This window comes from Meriones unguiculatus, chromosome 8 (genome assembly GCF_030254825.1).
Source record: "Meriones unguiculatus strain TT.TT164.6M chromosome 8, Bangor_MerUng_6.1, whole genome shotgun sequence".
In the NCBI taxonomy this organism is placed as follows: domain Eukaryota; kingdom Metazoa; phylum Chordata; class Mammalia; order Rodentia; family Muridae; genus Meriones; species Meriones unguiculatus.
The window spans coordinates 27,428,436-27,445,640 of NC_083356.1; the positions used below are offsets into that span (position 1 = coordinate 27,428,436).

General features: G+C 47.3%; 1 protein-coding gene across 2 annotated transcripts in view; it reads left to right on the top strand.

The window, feature by feature from the left end:
* Trappc9 (trafficking protein particle complex subunit 9) overlaps nt 1-17,205 on the top strand; it is a 440,029-nt gene that overhangs the window by 88,370 nt on the left and 334,454 nt on the right. For both annotated transcript variants that reach the window (XM_060389314.1, XM_060389315.1), the window contains 4 exons: nt 2,895-2,980; nt 5,534-5,660; nt 8,953-9,085; nt 12,723-12,886. In XM_060389314.1, coding sequence (XP_060245297.1) covers nt 2,895-2,980; nt 5,534-5,660; nt 8,953-9,085; nt 12,723-12,886 — 510 coding nt within the window. The remainder of the gene's footprint in view (nt 1-2,894; nt 2,981-5,533; nt 5,661-8,952; nt 9,086-12,722; nt 12,887-17,205) is intronic.

The following is a 17,205-nucleotide window of genomic DNA, read 5'->3' on the forward strand; positions in this document are numbered from 1 at the left end:
TGCAGACATGCCACAACACTCCTGGCTAGTGAAATGCTTTTTTGATTTAAGATATTTGCAACTTCCAGTGTATTCACTAGGATATATATACATTGGGTACCGTCTTTATGAGAACAAGTCTCTACCCAAAACATTTTGCCATCCGCTTCCTGCAGGTAGAACAAACAGATGAGAGGTGACTATCAGGGTAAGATGCAAGTAAGTTCTTTGAAGTTGTGGGGCTGTTAACAGCTGTTCCTGGCTTCCCCCATTGGTCCCAGAGCAGAGCCCATGGACTTTGGGGAAACCTGAGCAAGCACAGAGTGAGCTTGCCTTGAGGTAACAGGGTGGCCTGCCCTGGTTTGGCTCTGTGTGCCCACCTAGCATGCATAAAGCCTGGGTTGGATCTCCCTCACTGTATGTATTGGGTATGATCATGCATATCGATAACCCCAGCTCTTGAGAGGAGAGCACAGGTGGATCAGTTTGAAGCCATCCTTGGCTACATAGTGAGTTCAAGGCTAGCCTGGGCTGCATGAGAGCTTGTCTCGTGGAGAACAGGAGAGCAATTAAACAGGAAGTAAGAGATACGGGCTAATGTTTCAAGAGAAGGCAGCTGATACTGAGTGCTGGTAAATTCCTGTGAATGTGTGTTTGAGTCTTTGAAATTCCATCTCGGTCTTTGGTTTTGAAAGTCAGCCCCAAGCCAGGCATGGTGACACATGCCTTTAGTTCCAGCACTCAAGAGGTAGAGGTAGGCAGATTTCTGAGTACAAGGCCAGTCTGGAACACAGAGTAAGTTTCAGGACAGTTAGAGCTACACGGAGAAACACTGTCCTGAATCCACCCTCCCCCCAAAATAAAAGAAAAAGTCAACTCCAAACCTAGTTCCTTTTCTCTGGAGAACATTTGGTGGTGACAGGAAGTGTCTAGTCAGGTGCACTTGATAACAACAGGGAAGGGCAGATGGCATTTCCCCCTCAGCGTGCATTATGGGGAGGAGGAGAGAGTTGTTCTTTTGCAATGTGTGGGACCCTACTACAACCTCCTATGGGAGCGCCCCCCTTCATCTTATTGAAGGCAGGGAATGGGGTACCCCTGCACTGGCTCTCTGACTTTGCCATCACTCCATGTAGCTGGACTGCTTAAGAACAACACCCTGTCTCAGAACAAATATCCTAGGAGACTCTTTATCCTGCCATGCTCCAGCTTGATGCCCGGACCATGGTCTGTCTGTAAAGAGCAGAGCTCAAGAAACAGCCACACAGGCTCACAAACACCAGGCTGGCTGTCGAGGAGTGGGAAAATGCTCTCAGAACCCCCTTTTCCAAACCCCAAGGACATCTATAAGACCCACCACATTTCTGATGCTCCCACAACTCTCTTCTTATACTCAAAGTTTCAGTTAGAAATATTTGAAATTTAGGCCAAAGATATGTAGTCTTCAGGCCTCCAGCATGGACTCACTAACCAGGATAGTTCCAGACAGACATCAGAAGCCATAGAATATAAATTACATTTTCCACCCAAAAAAATGTACATTTGGAGTTGAAATGAAGCCAATTTGTCAGAGTGCTTCCTTGGCATTCATGAAGAAGGGCTTATGCCCTTGTGCTAGAAAACAGGGAAGCTGGTGCCTGCAGCCTCAGTACCCTGCAGCTGTGCAAACTGCTATATTTGGTCAGCCTGTCTCGTCCCCTGACACTGTAATACAACATTGTGATCTCCAGTGTTCACACTTGAGAGCCTCCCAATTGAGTTTCCCATTCAAAACAAACAAAACCCAATGCAACCAACCAAAACCCCAAAATCTCATATTTTAAGTAAGTTTCTGATGCATGTGGTCTGGACAAGCCTGCTGGTTAGACAGTGTTTGCCCCGGTCTCTTCTGCAAATGTAGACTATTATCTGCCATTTTAATCTAAACAAATGGGGCGATACTTTTCCTAACCAGTTCTGTTAGGGGGGAAAAAAAGCTTACCAGTGATCTAGATGCCTCCCACAAAGGGCAGCCTGAGCTACTGGAAGAGCCAAGAGAGGAAGATGGATAGCCCAGGTGCTGTTTTGAGACACTGTGTCTTCCACTCTGTTTCCTCCTTCATCCATCTTGAGGGCTGATAATCCAGTTGAGAGCCACCACACCTTCCTGGGTCTGACGTCATTTGCAATAGGACTTCATGCCCTTGCCAGGTCTTGTGCTGATATCAGCAGCTAGCTGCCCCAGGGGCAAAGTAGTGGCCAGGACAGGCCAGGGCCCTCAGGGGCCATCGTGGCTGTGACTGTTGCCTGGCCCTGCAGCTCTCACTTCCTATTGTGTGGCCCCAGAGACCGATAGTGCCACCCTGGGCTCCAGGTGTGTCATCTGTGGGGTGGGAGTTTAGAAACTGACTCAGGGTTATCCTGGGTCGAGTGAGAGAATGTTCCTCAGTGGTGGCCATTCGAGACCTTTCTTTGGGGCAGTTGTGTGTAGTGCTGTGGGATGCAGGCCTAAGTTATGGCCACTTATCAATCCCCGAACTGGTTATGTATGTGGTGTCAGGTATAAAAACTCTTCACTGTGAGAATACCTTTGGGGCCTGTGTGTGTGTGTGTGTGTGTGTGTGTGTGTGCGTGCGTTGCTGTGTATAGCAGGTCGTTGCAAAAAAAAATCAAGAGTATGTCTGACCAGGTTTTAGGGGACATAGAGAAGTCACACTCTGGGCCTCTTGCAAGTGGCCCCTGTGTCTGCACAGGGAGGCACCAGTCACCATCACAGCCATCAACACTGCTCTGCTGTGAGAACTCAGCACGGATTGCTCATGCCAGGGCAAGTGGATGGCCCACAGCTCTGTTCCACAGCTGGACTGACACAGCAACAAACTGAGAATAGCAGTGGTACCAACTCACCCTGGAGTTCTTCTGTGTGTGTTTTGTAGACTTCCAGTGGGTTCAAGGAGACGTGTGTGAAGTTCAGCTGATGGTGTACAACCCAATGCCGTTTGAGCTCCGCGTGGAAAACATGGTATGTGTCACCAGTCATTTGGCCTGAACCTATTATCATTGAAAACACCCTTTTGCCTACCATGGGACATATGCATCCACGGATGTATGTCAGGTTTCACTTCCAGTTAGCTGAGGTCTCTGAGCTTTCTGTGTGTGTGTCCATCATGCTTTGTTATTCCTGTGTCTTTGCTTGGCACTCAGTAGTGTTTGAATCTATAAGCAAGCCTTTGATTTATGTACGCATTGATCTTAATAGACCGAATATAGATTTGAAGTAGTCACCTGGAGGTCGGGGCTCAACGTTTAGTACAGGTCCTGGCTTAGTGAGAAAGAATGTTTACACTGCACTGTCTGATTTTGAGCCCCGTAGGACTGTCACTCACTTTGTAGTCATGGCCCTCAGAATAGCTAACTGACTTCTGTGGTCAGGGAAGATTTATCTGACCTCTTCCCGTGGGACTCACACTAGGCTCTGGGCCCAATGTTCCATGGCTCCATCCCTTGAGGTCTTTCCCTCATATGTGTACAGGTATGTGTGCACATGTGTGAATGTGGAGGCCACAGCTTGAGGTTGGAGCTCTAGCCCTGGCTGTCCTGGAACTCACTCTGTGGACCAGGCTGGCCTTGAACTCCCCTGTTTTGTAGGATAAAAAGCTTGTACTACCACTGCCCAGCTACCTTAAATTTTTGAGGCAGGATATTTCCCAGGGCTTGGCAATATGGCTAGTCTTGCTAGCCAGTTTTCTCTAGGGGTCCCTTCTCCTCCTTCTGAGGCTTGAATAAAGGTGTATATGTGGGTTTTGGGGATTCGAACTCTCGTCCTCCTTCTTGCTTGGCTCTTTAATTGCTTTACCACCCATCCTGCCCTCCGTGAGAATCTGTTGCTACTGTCAGAGGGCTGCTGTTGCTCTCTGTATTTTTTTCTTTCTTTTTGTTTTTGAGACAGAGTTCCACCATGTAACCAGTTGACCTTGAATTCCAAGCACCACACCTGCCTCTACTTCCCAAGTGCAGGGATTCAAGGCATGTGTACTTTGCCTGGCTTATTTAAAAAACAAAATAAATCTTTAAAAGTAGCTTTCATTATTTTCTGATTTAAAAATCATATGTGCTTATTGTAAAAAAAAATAAGACGAGTAAAAAGTTGTAATAAACTACAAAGCTCTACTTGGAGATAGCACACAGTTTGGGGTTAGAAACTTAAATAATTATGAAGCATTTTAGGCGTAAACTTGCATATATTCAACACCTAGCCTGAAGATGTATTAACAACTGCCATTTGGCTTTAGTTAGCATTAGTAAGTGTCAATGGGTTTTGCGTAGGGACAACAGCCATATAATTGGCTTTTCTTCTAACACTCTTAGCCATGAGGTCTGAACCACACCTCATATGCATCGTAGGAGCAGCCACTGCCGCCAGAGTGCGTTTGCTTCCGGTGTTCTTTATAGACGGAGCTGGGAAAGGGCATGCAAGTGTGCGCACGCGCATATGCTTTTATGTATATGTATGTGTGTGTGTATGTGTGTATGTGTATGTGCACAACAGCCTCATGTGCTTCACACTCATGTCTACTCTCCCAGCTTATTCCCTAGGGTCCCTCCCTGCCTCCCTCTTGTTGGGGTTGGCGATCCTTCCTTCTTCTGTGAGCAGTGGGCTCCCAGAGCCAGCACACTCACCCACGATCAGTGTCTCCAAGATAAGCTCCTACTGTTTTGACCATTGCATTGCAGAAAACCGTCCCACTTGGGAGAGTCTGGGACTTCTTCGTCTTTGTTCTGGGTCATGTTGTGTAGCCGCCATGAAGTCTTGCACATTGTGTGATGAATTTACTCCAAGATGTTTATGATCTTGTTAAGGATATTTCTTTCTTTTTACTTTCCGCTTGTGTTTTTCTTTTCTTCTTTTTCTTCTCTTTTTTCTAGAGCATAATAATGCCTGTGATGTTCAAGGTTTCTTCTGGCCTTTGCCTCTGGCCGACCATACTTGCTTATTCATGGCTTCCGAGGGCCGGCAGTGATCATGACTTTGCCTTTGTGAATAGATGTCCCTGTTGCACTGACTGGAGCCTCCTGGGGACTGATGTCTCTGCGCTATGTCATGTCAAGGGGCAGCTTCTTGAGGCTGGGGACTCAAGGAGCTGCGTGGTTCACTTGCAAGCTCAGAGCCTGCTGTACAGAGAGATGAATGAATAATTCATAGAAGCCCTGGAGCAAAATCAACTTCTGAGATATTTCCACACTATGTTTTTCTTTTGTGTTTGAAAAAAAAAAATTACTTATTTATTTTTCTTTGGGTCCGAATTGCTGTCAAAACAGCAAAACAGGGAAATCAGATGATGATACACAGGGATTTACCCCAACTGGAGTTTTTGCTTGCCACCCTACTCTGGGTGTCCAGATCACATGGGTCTCCCTTAAAGTCCTCTGTGGGTTTTGTTTTTTTTTTTTTTTAAAGCTCCTGGCCTTTTCATCCCCATAGTTGCTGCAGTGAATGTCACAGAGCTCATCAGAATTGGCTGTGCATCATGGGTCTAGGCTGTGCCTCTTCACTGTGCTCCTTCATTTCCTGCAGGGGCTTCTCACCAGCGGAGTGGAGTTCGAGTCTCTCCCTGCAGCGCTTTCCCTTCCTGCGGAATCTGGTTTGTATCCAGTGACACTGGTCGGGGTCCCGAAGACTACAGGGATGATCACTGTGAACGGTAAGGAGAGTGCCCTGCTGGTTTCTGCATCACTGCACCTGGAGCTGATTACCTTATCCATGATCCTTACCACCTAAATGGCAATGGGAAGATAGCATTTACTTCCAGAGTAGATGACAAACAGAATTGGTTCTGAGATGTGCTTGGTGCTTGCTGTTGTGCTGTTATGGGGGATGGGGTCCATCCTGTGCCTTGTCTTGTCTGGTTTCCCTCTCACTCACTTTTCTCTTTTGTGCCATTCTCCTTTGGGACAGCATGGACTCAGCTTCTCTCCCTGCCATCAAATCCTCTCCAGCACCCCTGTACCCCCTCTCAGAGCGTCGTGTGTCCATGTAGCCTCTACCATGCCACATCTATAGTGATTTCTTGATGCCTTGAATTCTCTATGCAGCTCTTGACACTTTATCAGGATTCTTGTCATTGGATCAAGAGTGGTGCTATTCTAACTGAAGCTGGGCTGTTTAGTCTTCTCCTAATCTTGTTCAGAGGTCAGCTTGGGATGGTATCTCCTTTCTGGTCTTGTTCAGTCTCTTGGTTTCTGCATGCTGTATTCCTGTCGCCCTGCCCTGGAGAGCGTCTCAGTCTCATGGCTTCCTTCCTCTATTTTCCACCCCCACCTTCCCTGCCCTTCCCCTGGGCCTCCTTTCTCCTCAGTTTGCATGATATGTGCATGAGTACGGGGTGGCACATATGGCATGGTGAGCATGTGGAGGTCAGGTGACAGTTTTGAAGAACTGTTCTTTCCTACTGTCTTGATGTGTGTTCTGGATTGAGCTCAGGCTCCAGGCTTGCCACCTCTACCTGCCAAGCCATTTCCCTGGACCCTTCCCTGGAGTCTTCACCTCTACCTTTTTTCCCCCCCTCTTTCTTCTTCTTGCTTCTCAACCCTACCAAGCCCAGGGACCTCTTCTTGCCTTCAGTTCTGCCATGTGTGCTTCTGGTGTTCTTTAGAGACAGCCCTCCCACACCCCACTGCCTTGCTTGCCATTTCCTCAGATGACCCGAGAGCTCTTCATGTGTACCATATCATACCAGGACCCCATACCTCTCCTCCCTAAAGTGGCCTTTTTCCTAGAGGCTCCCATTTCAGTGAAGTGTCTTTGTGGACTGTTGTAGTAAATAAAAAAAATGTTGGGCTATATAATGTTTATTATTAGTCCTATGATTATCACAGTGGTATTAGCTAACCTGCTATCACAAATAATAAGACACAGACACTTGTTAGATTTTATTATTGTCTTATGTATCTTGGCCAGGCATTTATTTCACTTACACTGGCTCAATAACCTTACCATCCATCTCAAAGTCCCTATCCAATGCCACCCACCTTAATCCTTCTCATGTGGTCTACTGTCCATCCATAATCCCATGGTACTTGTTTATATTCTTCGCCTGGGCCTTTTCATGCCATTATTGGAGTCCTTCCTCTTGGCCCAGGTGGTTTTTTTCTCCACACTAACCCATCATGGCGTCCTCCTTCCTCCTTTTCCTGTCCATCTGTCTTTCATGATTCTCCTCTTCAAAGCCTGGGAACCTTAGACATGCCTACCCCATTCTGCCCTGCCCAGGTATAGGCTGTTTAATGAACCAATCAGATATAATGACTTAGGCAAGTTTATACAACAAGGATAGGTTTAATGACATCTTGAGAGGTAGCATCAGCACAACCCCCAACAGTGGACCATTTGCCCTAACCTGCTGCCACCAGACCTGATTGTTTTATTTACCTATCTGCCTGCCTGCCTGCTTGTCTGTCTGTCTGTCTGTCTATCTATCTATCTATCTATCTATCTATCTACCAATCCTCCTCTCTTTCTGTTCCTACCCTCCCTTCCTCTTCTCCCTATCCTCCCTCCCCTACTCCTCAGAAAAGGGGACATCTCCCTACCCCCACTTCCAACTCACCCCAGCACATCAAGTTGCATCAGGACTAAACACATCCTTTTCCCCTGTGGCCTGTCAAGGCAGCCCCACCAGGGGAGTGATTGAAAAGCAAACAACAGTCCATGTCAGACCTCAATGTCAATACTGTACGAGACCCACTATTTTCTGCCACCTACATGGCTGTCTTCTGTCTGGAAGATCATGACTCTCTCACAGGGTCTATCACAGAACTCAAGGACTAGTCTTTTCTGTCTTCCAACTTACTTGCTAATGGGCCCACCCTCCTCACTGAGCTCCTTTTCAACTCCCATCAGTTGGCCACAAGTCTTACCCTTTGTCCTATCTTGTTTCAAGGCACATTCCTGAGCCCTGGACCACCCCCACCCAGTATCCTTGTCTTCCCTCTTGGAAAGCTGCACTTGGATGTCACAAGGTTCCCGATGGTACCCACAGCACACCTGCCATCTGAACCTGACTTGGATTTGCCCGTGAGGGCATCTGAGCCTCAACCAGTTCTTTGGGAATGCATTCTTCCTTAGTCTGTCATCCTGATTGGTCCCCCGACAGAGTCCCCATGATGTTCCCATGACACTCGCTACACCTTTTTTCCCATGGCACCAGGGTGGCTTCTCTTTTCACCTTGGCCGCCATAACTAGGAGTGGTGTGCTGCAGAAGGAGATGCATTGAGCTGTTCCACCAATAGAATGAATGATACTGACAGGGAAAGAGAGTGGCTTCTCCCTAGGGAATAATTTCCTTGTCCCTCTGGGATGTAACACAGAAAAGTTGACAGTCTAGGCTTCTAGCCACTAGCCATCATCTTTTGAAATTTCAAAAAGCCATTCCAAAGCTTTACTTAAACAATTTCAAGTGCTTATGTAGCTCACCAGCCTTTTCTTTTTGCACGCTCCCTGCGCTGATCTTAAACTGTGGTCCTTTCACACATGTGGTTGAGTTGTCACATCATGAAGCAGCTAGTAATGGCAATAATTGGCTCTTGAACCTTCGTCTCTCAACAGAAGGTTCTAAAGTAGTTTTCAAATGCTCATTAAGTCCCATTATGTCTTGGAAAGGAATATTAACTCTCACTGTCAAGTTAGAGACGCTAAATCTGAAAGGTGTAGTAAGTAGCAAAGAGTGGAGATGGTAAGTGCTAAGTGGTGAGACTGGGGGTGTGCAAGTATCTTCACAAGGACCTGTTGTCTAACCCTGGCCCAGGAGATAGGGCAGCAGCAGCGTTCGCAGCTTCATTCTGTTCCAGGACAGCCAGGGTCCTTGGGGTACAGGGAGCAGTAGTGGGGTGTGGGTGACGGGGGTGGTAGTGCTGGTGCTTTCTTTGTGGCCTTAGTAGAGGCATACATGGCCAAGCCTTGTCAGGAGGTGTGACACCCACCACCTGTTTCACAGGTTACCACACTACCGTCTTTGGGGTCTTCAGCGACTGTCTTCTGGACAACCTTCCGGGAGTGAAAACCAGCGGCTCCACTGTGGAAGTCATTCCTGCCCTGCCAAGATTGCAGATCAGCACATCGCTGCCCAGGTAGGGGGGCCGGAGGGCACAGGGGCCTGTGTCTGGAAGGAGCAGATCTCAGAACACTTTCTTCTTGTACATTTCTTAAAAATAGCACAAAGGGTTGGGGTTCATCTGACTTGGAGGAGGCAGAGAGTGTAGCTGAAGGACCTTAAGGGACCAAAGAGTTAATATGCTCTCTGAAAATATCTAAGAATGCAGTTGAAGGCTCTCTCAGCAGAGCAGAGGTACAATTAGCTGTTAGAATTAGAATCACAAAAAGCAGTTGAGGTTTTATGGCCACTTAAGAGCAACTCTTGGGGCTCAGTGGGTAAAGTGCTTCCTGCATAGGCAGGAGGACCTGAGTGGAGAGCCCCAGAACCCAATGTACGAAGCCAGGCCTGGAGGCCCACGCCTGTTACACCAGCAGAGTAACAAATTCTTTAAAAAAAAAAATGTAATTTAAAATTTTAAGTTAAAATTATTACATCATTTCTCCCTTTCCCTCTCCTCTCTCCAATCCCTCCTATGTTTCATTCCCCCACCCCAAATTCATGGCTTCTTTTTCTTTAATTGTTACTGTTACATATGTGAATAAACATATAAATACAGGCTGCTGAGACCATTTAGAGTCGTTTATAAGTATCGGTTTTTAGGGTTGGTCACTCAGTACTGGGTAGTCAGTTAGGGAGCTCATCCCCGGGGGAGACCACTCCTCCCTTCTCAGCAGTCATTAATTGCTTACAGCCCTTCATCCTGAGGTGGGGCCCAGCGAGATTTCTCCTAACCCCACTTTGGCATGTGAACTAATCAACTAGTGTCATTGTTCAGGAATTGTTTGGGCATCACTGTCGCGGTTTTAAGGGTAACAGCTTCCCCATCACATCTGGAAGATTCAATCTCACGGCAGACTTCTTTGTCCTGAGGCTCTTTCCACTGCTTCTTCTGGGGTATTTCTTGAGCCCTAGGTGTAGTGGTTGTGTTGTGGATGCATCAGCTGGGGTCGGGCACCCCACAATCAGTGGCTCTCTTCCTTTCCACCTGTTGTCGCTTTCTGTAAAGATCTCCATCTGAGGCAAAAAGAAGCTTCTCTGATGAGGGGTTGGGAGTGACACTTACCAGGCTGGGTCAGAGCACAGGATCAGAAAATGATCCAAAAATATACGTCTCACACATGTTGCAGAATTGCTCGCGCCTGTGAGTAATGATGGCTCTCCAGTGCCACTGTTGTAAAACATGTCTTAGAATCCCCCCAGCTACTTGGTGGACCCTTTTCACTTGTCCAGCAGTGTTCTGCGTGACAGGGCTCTGACAGTGAATGTGGCTGCCCTGGCCTTGTGCTTGTCAAGTGGTAGAGAATGACAGACAGCCGTCCTGCCTCACCATCCGAGCTATGAGATGGTCAGGGAGGAGGCTGCAGCTGTGGGTCCTGGGGCAGATGGGCAGCTGGTAATGGAGGGAGTGCAGGTAGGAGGCAGGGGTGTGTGATTCCAGATGAAGTAAAATAGGAAAAGCTAAAAGGGCCCATGGGTCTGCCTGTAAGAGCTGAAGTCCCATTGTCTTAAAAGACAGGCTTTTGACTTGTTTTAGGATCCATAAGATAAAACCTTGATAACTGGGACCTCATCACAGTAAAAAACAGTTGTGTTTCCAAAGATGCCATTAGGAAAATGAAAAGACAACTCACGGGTTGAAAGAAAGTATCTGCCCAGCATATATCTAGTTGTATCTGTATAAAGAACTTTTAAAACTCAGCATTGAGAAGACTGACAACCTAATTACAGATTTGGCAAATGATCTCATTGAGTCTTTCAGCAGAAAAGGTGCACAAACAGCAAGTAAGCAACCTACAAAAGTATTCAGAGCCATTAGTCTCTTTTGGGCTGTCACCCTGCCCCCACGGCAGCCCACACCCACTGGGGTGGCTGTGATGAGAAGACAGACAGCAGCTAGGTTGGGAAGGGGTTGCAGGAGCTGGAGTCTTCTTGCCCTGCTGATATGAATGTAAAGGGGTGTGTGTGCCCATTGGTAGGGTGCCTGGGTAGTCTTTTAAAAGATCAAGCATAGGTTTGATGACCCAGCTATTCCCCTTTCGGGTATCTACCTAAGACGAGAGAGCCTATGCACCGTTGCCAAAACTTGTGCCTGAATAGTGGCAAAGACCCACTTGTCCATCAGCTGATGAAGGGACAAAAGGAGCCACACTTGAACACCGGAGCACTGCTCACTTAGTAGTGAAAACAAGTTAGCTCCTGATACCTGCTCTGCCCTAGTGGGCCTCAGAAACACTATGCTGAGGAAAAGAGGCCTCAGTGTGTGGCTCCTATGAACTGTTCAGAAGAAGCTCATAGGCCTGTGGAAAGAAGCTGCTAGTGGCAGCAGGGGTGGGGAGTGATGTAGGTCTTATGTATTATGCCACGGTTTCTCCTTAGGATGATGGAGATATTTAAAATGGGGTCTCAGTGGAGGTAGAGCATCTCTGTTAAGTTTCCTAAGCTATGTATAGGTAAAAATCAGGTGGGCAGTATTGTAAAGTTTCGCTTGATTCAGTGGGGCAGGCAGATCTTTTTGCTTTGGCCTCTGTACGGTGGACACCCAACTCAGCTGAGCAAGCGCAGCCTCAGGAAGGTGTTCTGTCTCTGTTCCCTGACCACTTGACAGGGTGAGCCACTGAGAGAAGTGGGAAAGGGCACTGACACCTGTCCCACCGTGGCGGTCCTCAGTGTCCAGTCTGGGAGAAGGAGAGGGCCTGGTCCTGGGGGAAAACAGTTAAAGGGCTGGTACCAGGAAGGAAGAGCCTGCTGGGGAAAGGCCCTATGTCCCCTGCCCACCAGCTGGGCCATCTCAAAGCTCACCTCTGCAGTCACACAAGGAGGGAAGGACGTGATACCACAGGTGCCCCTCCAGCCACCTCAAGATTAACCTCAGCTGTCGCTCACTTTTACACTAGTGCCGAGTGATGGCACCTGCCTCCCGTTTCTCATTTTACTATCGTGTTGTGCTTTAATAAATCATGAAATGATTTTGTGGTGTCTCTGAGCTCCCAGTGGGAAGCCCTGGATAGCCTGCTCATAAGGAGTTAGGAGCACAGGGCAAAGGAGGAATCTTCCCAGAGATGGGGTTTTATCCTTCAGAGAGAGGGTATGGGCCAGGCAAGAGATTCCCATTGGGAATGACTTGGAGTTAACGCATTTATCTATCTATCTATCTATCTATCTATCTATCTATCTATCTATCTATCTATCTATCTATCTATCTATTAAATGTTGACACCTATAAAATTTTCTGAGTTGATTTACTGCATTAAACAGGGATTATTCAAGTGGTGGTTGACTGTAATGTGTTGTAAGCGTAAGAGAGGCTCACTCATGGAATTCACTCGTAGTTGTCGATATCGACTGTGTGCCCTCCGCCTGTGTGATACAGAATGTTCAGCAGAAACAGATGATCCTGACCTTGGCCTCACCCCACGTGAGTCCAGAGTACAGGTAGTCACCTGCAGTCTGGAACCTGACTTGCCAACTACTTCCATAAGTCCGTCGCCCCCAGCAAAGCCAGGGAGGCCAGCCTGCTTCTGAAGTCCTTCTGGTCGAACAGTCCCAGAGTGCTGCCAGCGCCTTCCCTTCCTTCTCCCTTACTCTTTTCCCTGTCGTCACCGTGCTTTTAGGTCTGCACACGCACTGCAGCCTTCTTCTGGTGATGAGATATCGGCTAACGTGTCCGTCCAGCTCTACAACGGAGAAGCTCAGCAGCTGGTCGTTACCTTGGAGAACATTGGACTGGAACCCCTCGAACAACTGGAAGTCACCTCAAAGCTTCTCACCACCAAGGGTAGGTGGCATGGTCGCTGTCTGTGTGCTCAGTAGCAGAGGGCACGCTGTAGAGAGCTGACGCTGGTTACCCAGAGCACAACTGAGTCACCAGGAAATCTAGTGACTCTTCCTCAGTGTCCCTCAGCACCAAGTCCTTCATCTGGTTCTTGGAACTTCAAGAACTTCAAGTCGGTTATGGGCTTTGGTTGATGCTCGAAGAAATTGTTAATGTTGATGAGTGACACAATATGGCAGTTGATATTACGAAACTTAAAAAATAGCATTTCTATTCATTCTCTGTCTGTTTCTATTATAGTCACTCCCAACTCTTCCTAGATCTACCCCCCACCTTCATACCCACCCAACTTTCCGTCTTTTTAAAAACTCAATGAGTCTAGTCTGTGCTGTGCTGTCTAAATATTCTTGGATGCATAGCCATCATCTAGAGCATGGTCAGCCTACAAGGGGCAACAAATGCTCTTCAAGAAAATGAATTCCCTTCTTCCAGTTGCCACTAGCTCTACAGCTTGGGGTGGGGCTTCATGTCCACGTTCCCCTCTCCATGCTGAGATTTCACTGGGCTTGGACTTTCGGAGGTCTTGTGCATGCTGCCGCAATCACTGTGAGTTCATATGTGCAGAAATCATTTTTTTTTTTTTAGTCATCCACCGCCTCTGGTTCTTAGAATCTTTCCACCTTATCTTCCCTAATGGTCTCTGAGCTGTCAGAGAATTGGGTACAACACAGATGTCCTATTCAGGGCTTGGTACTCCGAAGTCTCTTATTCCCTGCACCTTGACCGGTTGTAGGTCTCTGTGTTCATCTGCATCTGCTGTAGTGTATAAGGATAACAATAAGCCATTAGGAGTCATTTCACACTATGTCCATTTAGCAGAATAATATTATCAGGTTCTCCCCTAGGTCCTATGCCTGGGATAGCCACAGAGTTTTGGTCCTGACAGTGTTGCCAGGTATGGGTTTTGTGGAACAGAGCTTACATTCAATCATAAAGTGTTTGGTTGTTTCCATAACTTTCATGCCACTGCTGCACCAATGGGCATGTCTGACTAGGCCCAATGTTATCGTAGCTTGCAAGGTTTACAGCTGGGGTAGATTGATGAGCATTTTTCTCCAATGTTAATGTATACAACACTTTTCAGCATGAAAGCTAGCTAGCAGGGATGAAGTTTTCAGGGAAGTACCAGCTAGATTGCTCTGTGTTCTATGGTTCAGATATGTGATGTCTTCAGGTATTCCTGAAGGGTCTTCATTCTGTATCTCTTCAAGCCTCCTGTCTGTCCATCCGTCCTCCAAGTGCTTTGGCACACATCTCATTATCACAACTCTAATTTCTTTTTGTTAGCTGCATATGCACGAAAAGTTCACTCCCTGTACAGTATTCAGTGATGTTCAAGCCCTTACCAAGGGGACCAGAGTACCAATTGTATCCCGGTACCGGACATTCCCATCACCCGAGGAAGCTCCCTCATGTTCCTTCCTAGTGCTCAGAGGCAACCGTACTTTTCACACCAGTTTACCCATCATGCCTTGCACATGCCTAATCTATTCTTTGCTGTTTCCCAAGCAGGGAACCTCACTGTTTACACTTTATAGCCAGGGGCTCTGAAATCAACAGAGGACAGTCACCCGTCTAAGGTCACAGATTCAGGAGGAATCTATATGAGAAGCAAAATCCAAATTCTTTTTAATTTTAAGGATTTTTTATTTTATTTGTATGAGTTTTCTCCTCGCATGTATTTCTGTGTGCCACGTGCATGCCTGGTGCCCATTGAGTTCAGGAGAGGAGGTCGTGTCTCCTGCAAGTGGAGTCACCGATGGTTGCGAGCATACGTGTGGGTGCTAGGAACTGAACCCAGGTCTCTGCAGGAGCAGCCAGTGCTCTTAACTGCTGCACCCCCTCTCCAGCACCTGACTTTTATTTTTTTAAAGTCAGAAAACACTGGGTTTCATTTCAGAATTCCGTATACATGTGGATGCTTTTCAAAGCCCCGTTAGCTCTGCTGGCCTCACTCCTTATCACAAGGGAGGAAGAAGACACGTAGACGTGTAATGCCAGGCATCGCATAGCCATTTCCGAAGCAACACAGTTATAACTGGAAGATTAAAGCCATCATTTATTTTTTATTACTGTCCCAAGCAGCGGTACATTTACATGTAGAATTAAATTAACGAAAACAGGCCATCTGCTTTCAAAATATACACAGAGATAATCCCCGCGGCTTGCACTCTGCCGTGGAGAGACGCTTTCAGCATCAACAGATGACCCACCTGACGTGAGGAGATGAGGGTCTGGCCTTAGCCTGGAGCTGGCAGTTAACTGAACCATGCTGGGGGCTGAGACTCAGCTGGGCCTATTAAGGAGGCCCTGTTCCTGCAGGCGTGCTGTCTTTATTGGAAGTCCAGTGCGCCGTGTTTCCTTAATGTCCAGCTGTGAAATCTTGCCTTCTCTGGGTTCCCGCACTGCCTTCCTTGTTCTGAGTTTACCTTTGTCTTCTACCTCAAAAGTAGCGGTAGCTGTTCCTGGTCCCCCATCTCCCTGTAGCTGACGAGCGGCACTCCTAGGTTCACAGCCACCACAGAGGTCTTTCGCTGCTGTGGCTTCAGTACAGAAGAGCTGGGGTGCATTGGCAGTAAGTGTGAGCCCGTGGCATGGGCTATCCTGTGGGCTGTGAGGTGTGCTGGCAGGACCCCGGAAGCTCTCAGGAGGCAGGCCAGAGGGAGCATACTTGGCTCGCACTCCTGTTGTTTGCTTTAAGTCCTCTGCACGCTTGCATACATGGAGCCTGGTACTTGGGGAGCCTGACTGCAAGCTCTTGTTCTGTGCCTGATGCCTGGGGGGATAAAGGGAGCCCTTCTGCCCGCCATCTCTGCCTGTGCTCCCTTATCTTCAGTCATTAGTCTTTTTGGGCTGACTTCCCATATTCTCGGCTCTCCTTATCTATGAGATGCACATCACAAACCCCTTGAAAAAGGCCTTTTACTTCTCAAGTGCGTGGCGAGAAGCAGTGATATAAGGGCTCCGGAGACCTTTCTTGGGCCTAGACTGTGTTTTAGGCTTTGATGGCTTGAGGGTCCTTGTTCAAAAGTTCCTGCCGTACGGATGTAGCGTGTCCACCCTGTTTGAAGACAAGGGTTGTCTCGCCCCTGGTGTACCCTTCTGATCCCGACTCACTTGTCACAGAATCTTTCTAGATTGTGGAAGGCAAACTACCGCCTTTACTCATTACAGAGTTCATTGTAATGGAGACAGAATCAAGCCAGGTGCGGTGGCACAGGCCTTTAATTCTAGCCCTCAGGGAGGCAGAGGCAGGTGGATCTCTGTGGGTTCAGAGCCAGCATAGTCTACAAAGTGAACCCAGGACAGTCAAGGTTACACAGAGAAACCCTGTCTTGAAAGAAAGAAAAAAAGACAAAATCAGGAAAAAAATGCGTTCATTTTCCCACAGGTAAGAAAGCTCAGAGTATATTGTATACAAGCATGATGTGAATCGGGCTTGTGGCTCCATGATTTTGACCCCCAGCAGCACAAACCATAGAACAAAGCCATGAAAACAAGTGTGACCACACGGCACACAAAAGCATGTACACACACCCATCCTGTTTTTGTTTTAAGATTTATTTTTTATATTTTATATTTATCTATCCATTTTCTTTCATTTTAAAATTTGTTTTTAGTGTGTTTGTGTGTGTGTGTGTGTGTGTGTGTGTATGTACACATGTACTCCTGCAAGATGGGTGTATGTACCTTGCTTGTACCTGTGGAGGCCAGATGGGAGCACCAGGTCCCCTGGAGCTGGACTGACAGGCACTTGTAAGCAATCTGGTACGGGGAGTCAAACCCCGGTCCTCTTCAAGAGCATCATGTGCTCTTGACCACTGAACCTATCTACAGCTCCCGTTATTTTTCTTTAAAGTTTTTTTTTTTTTTTAGAGTTTTATCTTCGTGCATGTATAATATGTATATATGTGTTTATGGTATACACGTATATGGGTGTGTGTTCGTGGGGGCAGAGGGCAGAGGACAACCTCAAGTGTCGATCCTAACCTTCTACCTTGTTGGCAACAACTTCTCTTATTTTGTCTGCCTGCAGTCCTGTGAGCTTCCAAGGCTCCTCCTGTATCTGCCCGCCACCTTTCTGTAGAGCCACCAGGATTACCGCTGTGCCTAGCTCTATATGGGTTCTGCAGATTAGGACCGAGGACCACATGCTTTGTGGCAAGTGTTTAATTCGTAGGGATAACCTCCCTAGTGCAATTTCTTCACTTTTTTTTTGAACTTAATTTTTTAAAAACAGTACCAATTTATTCATTTTCATT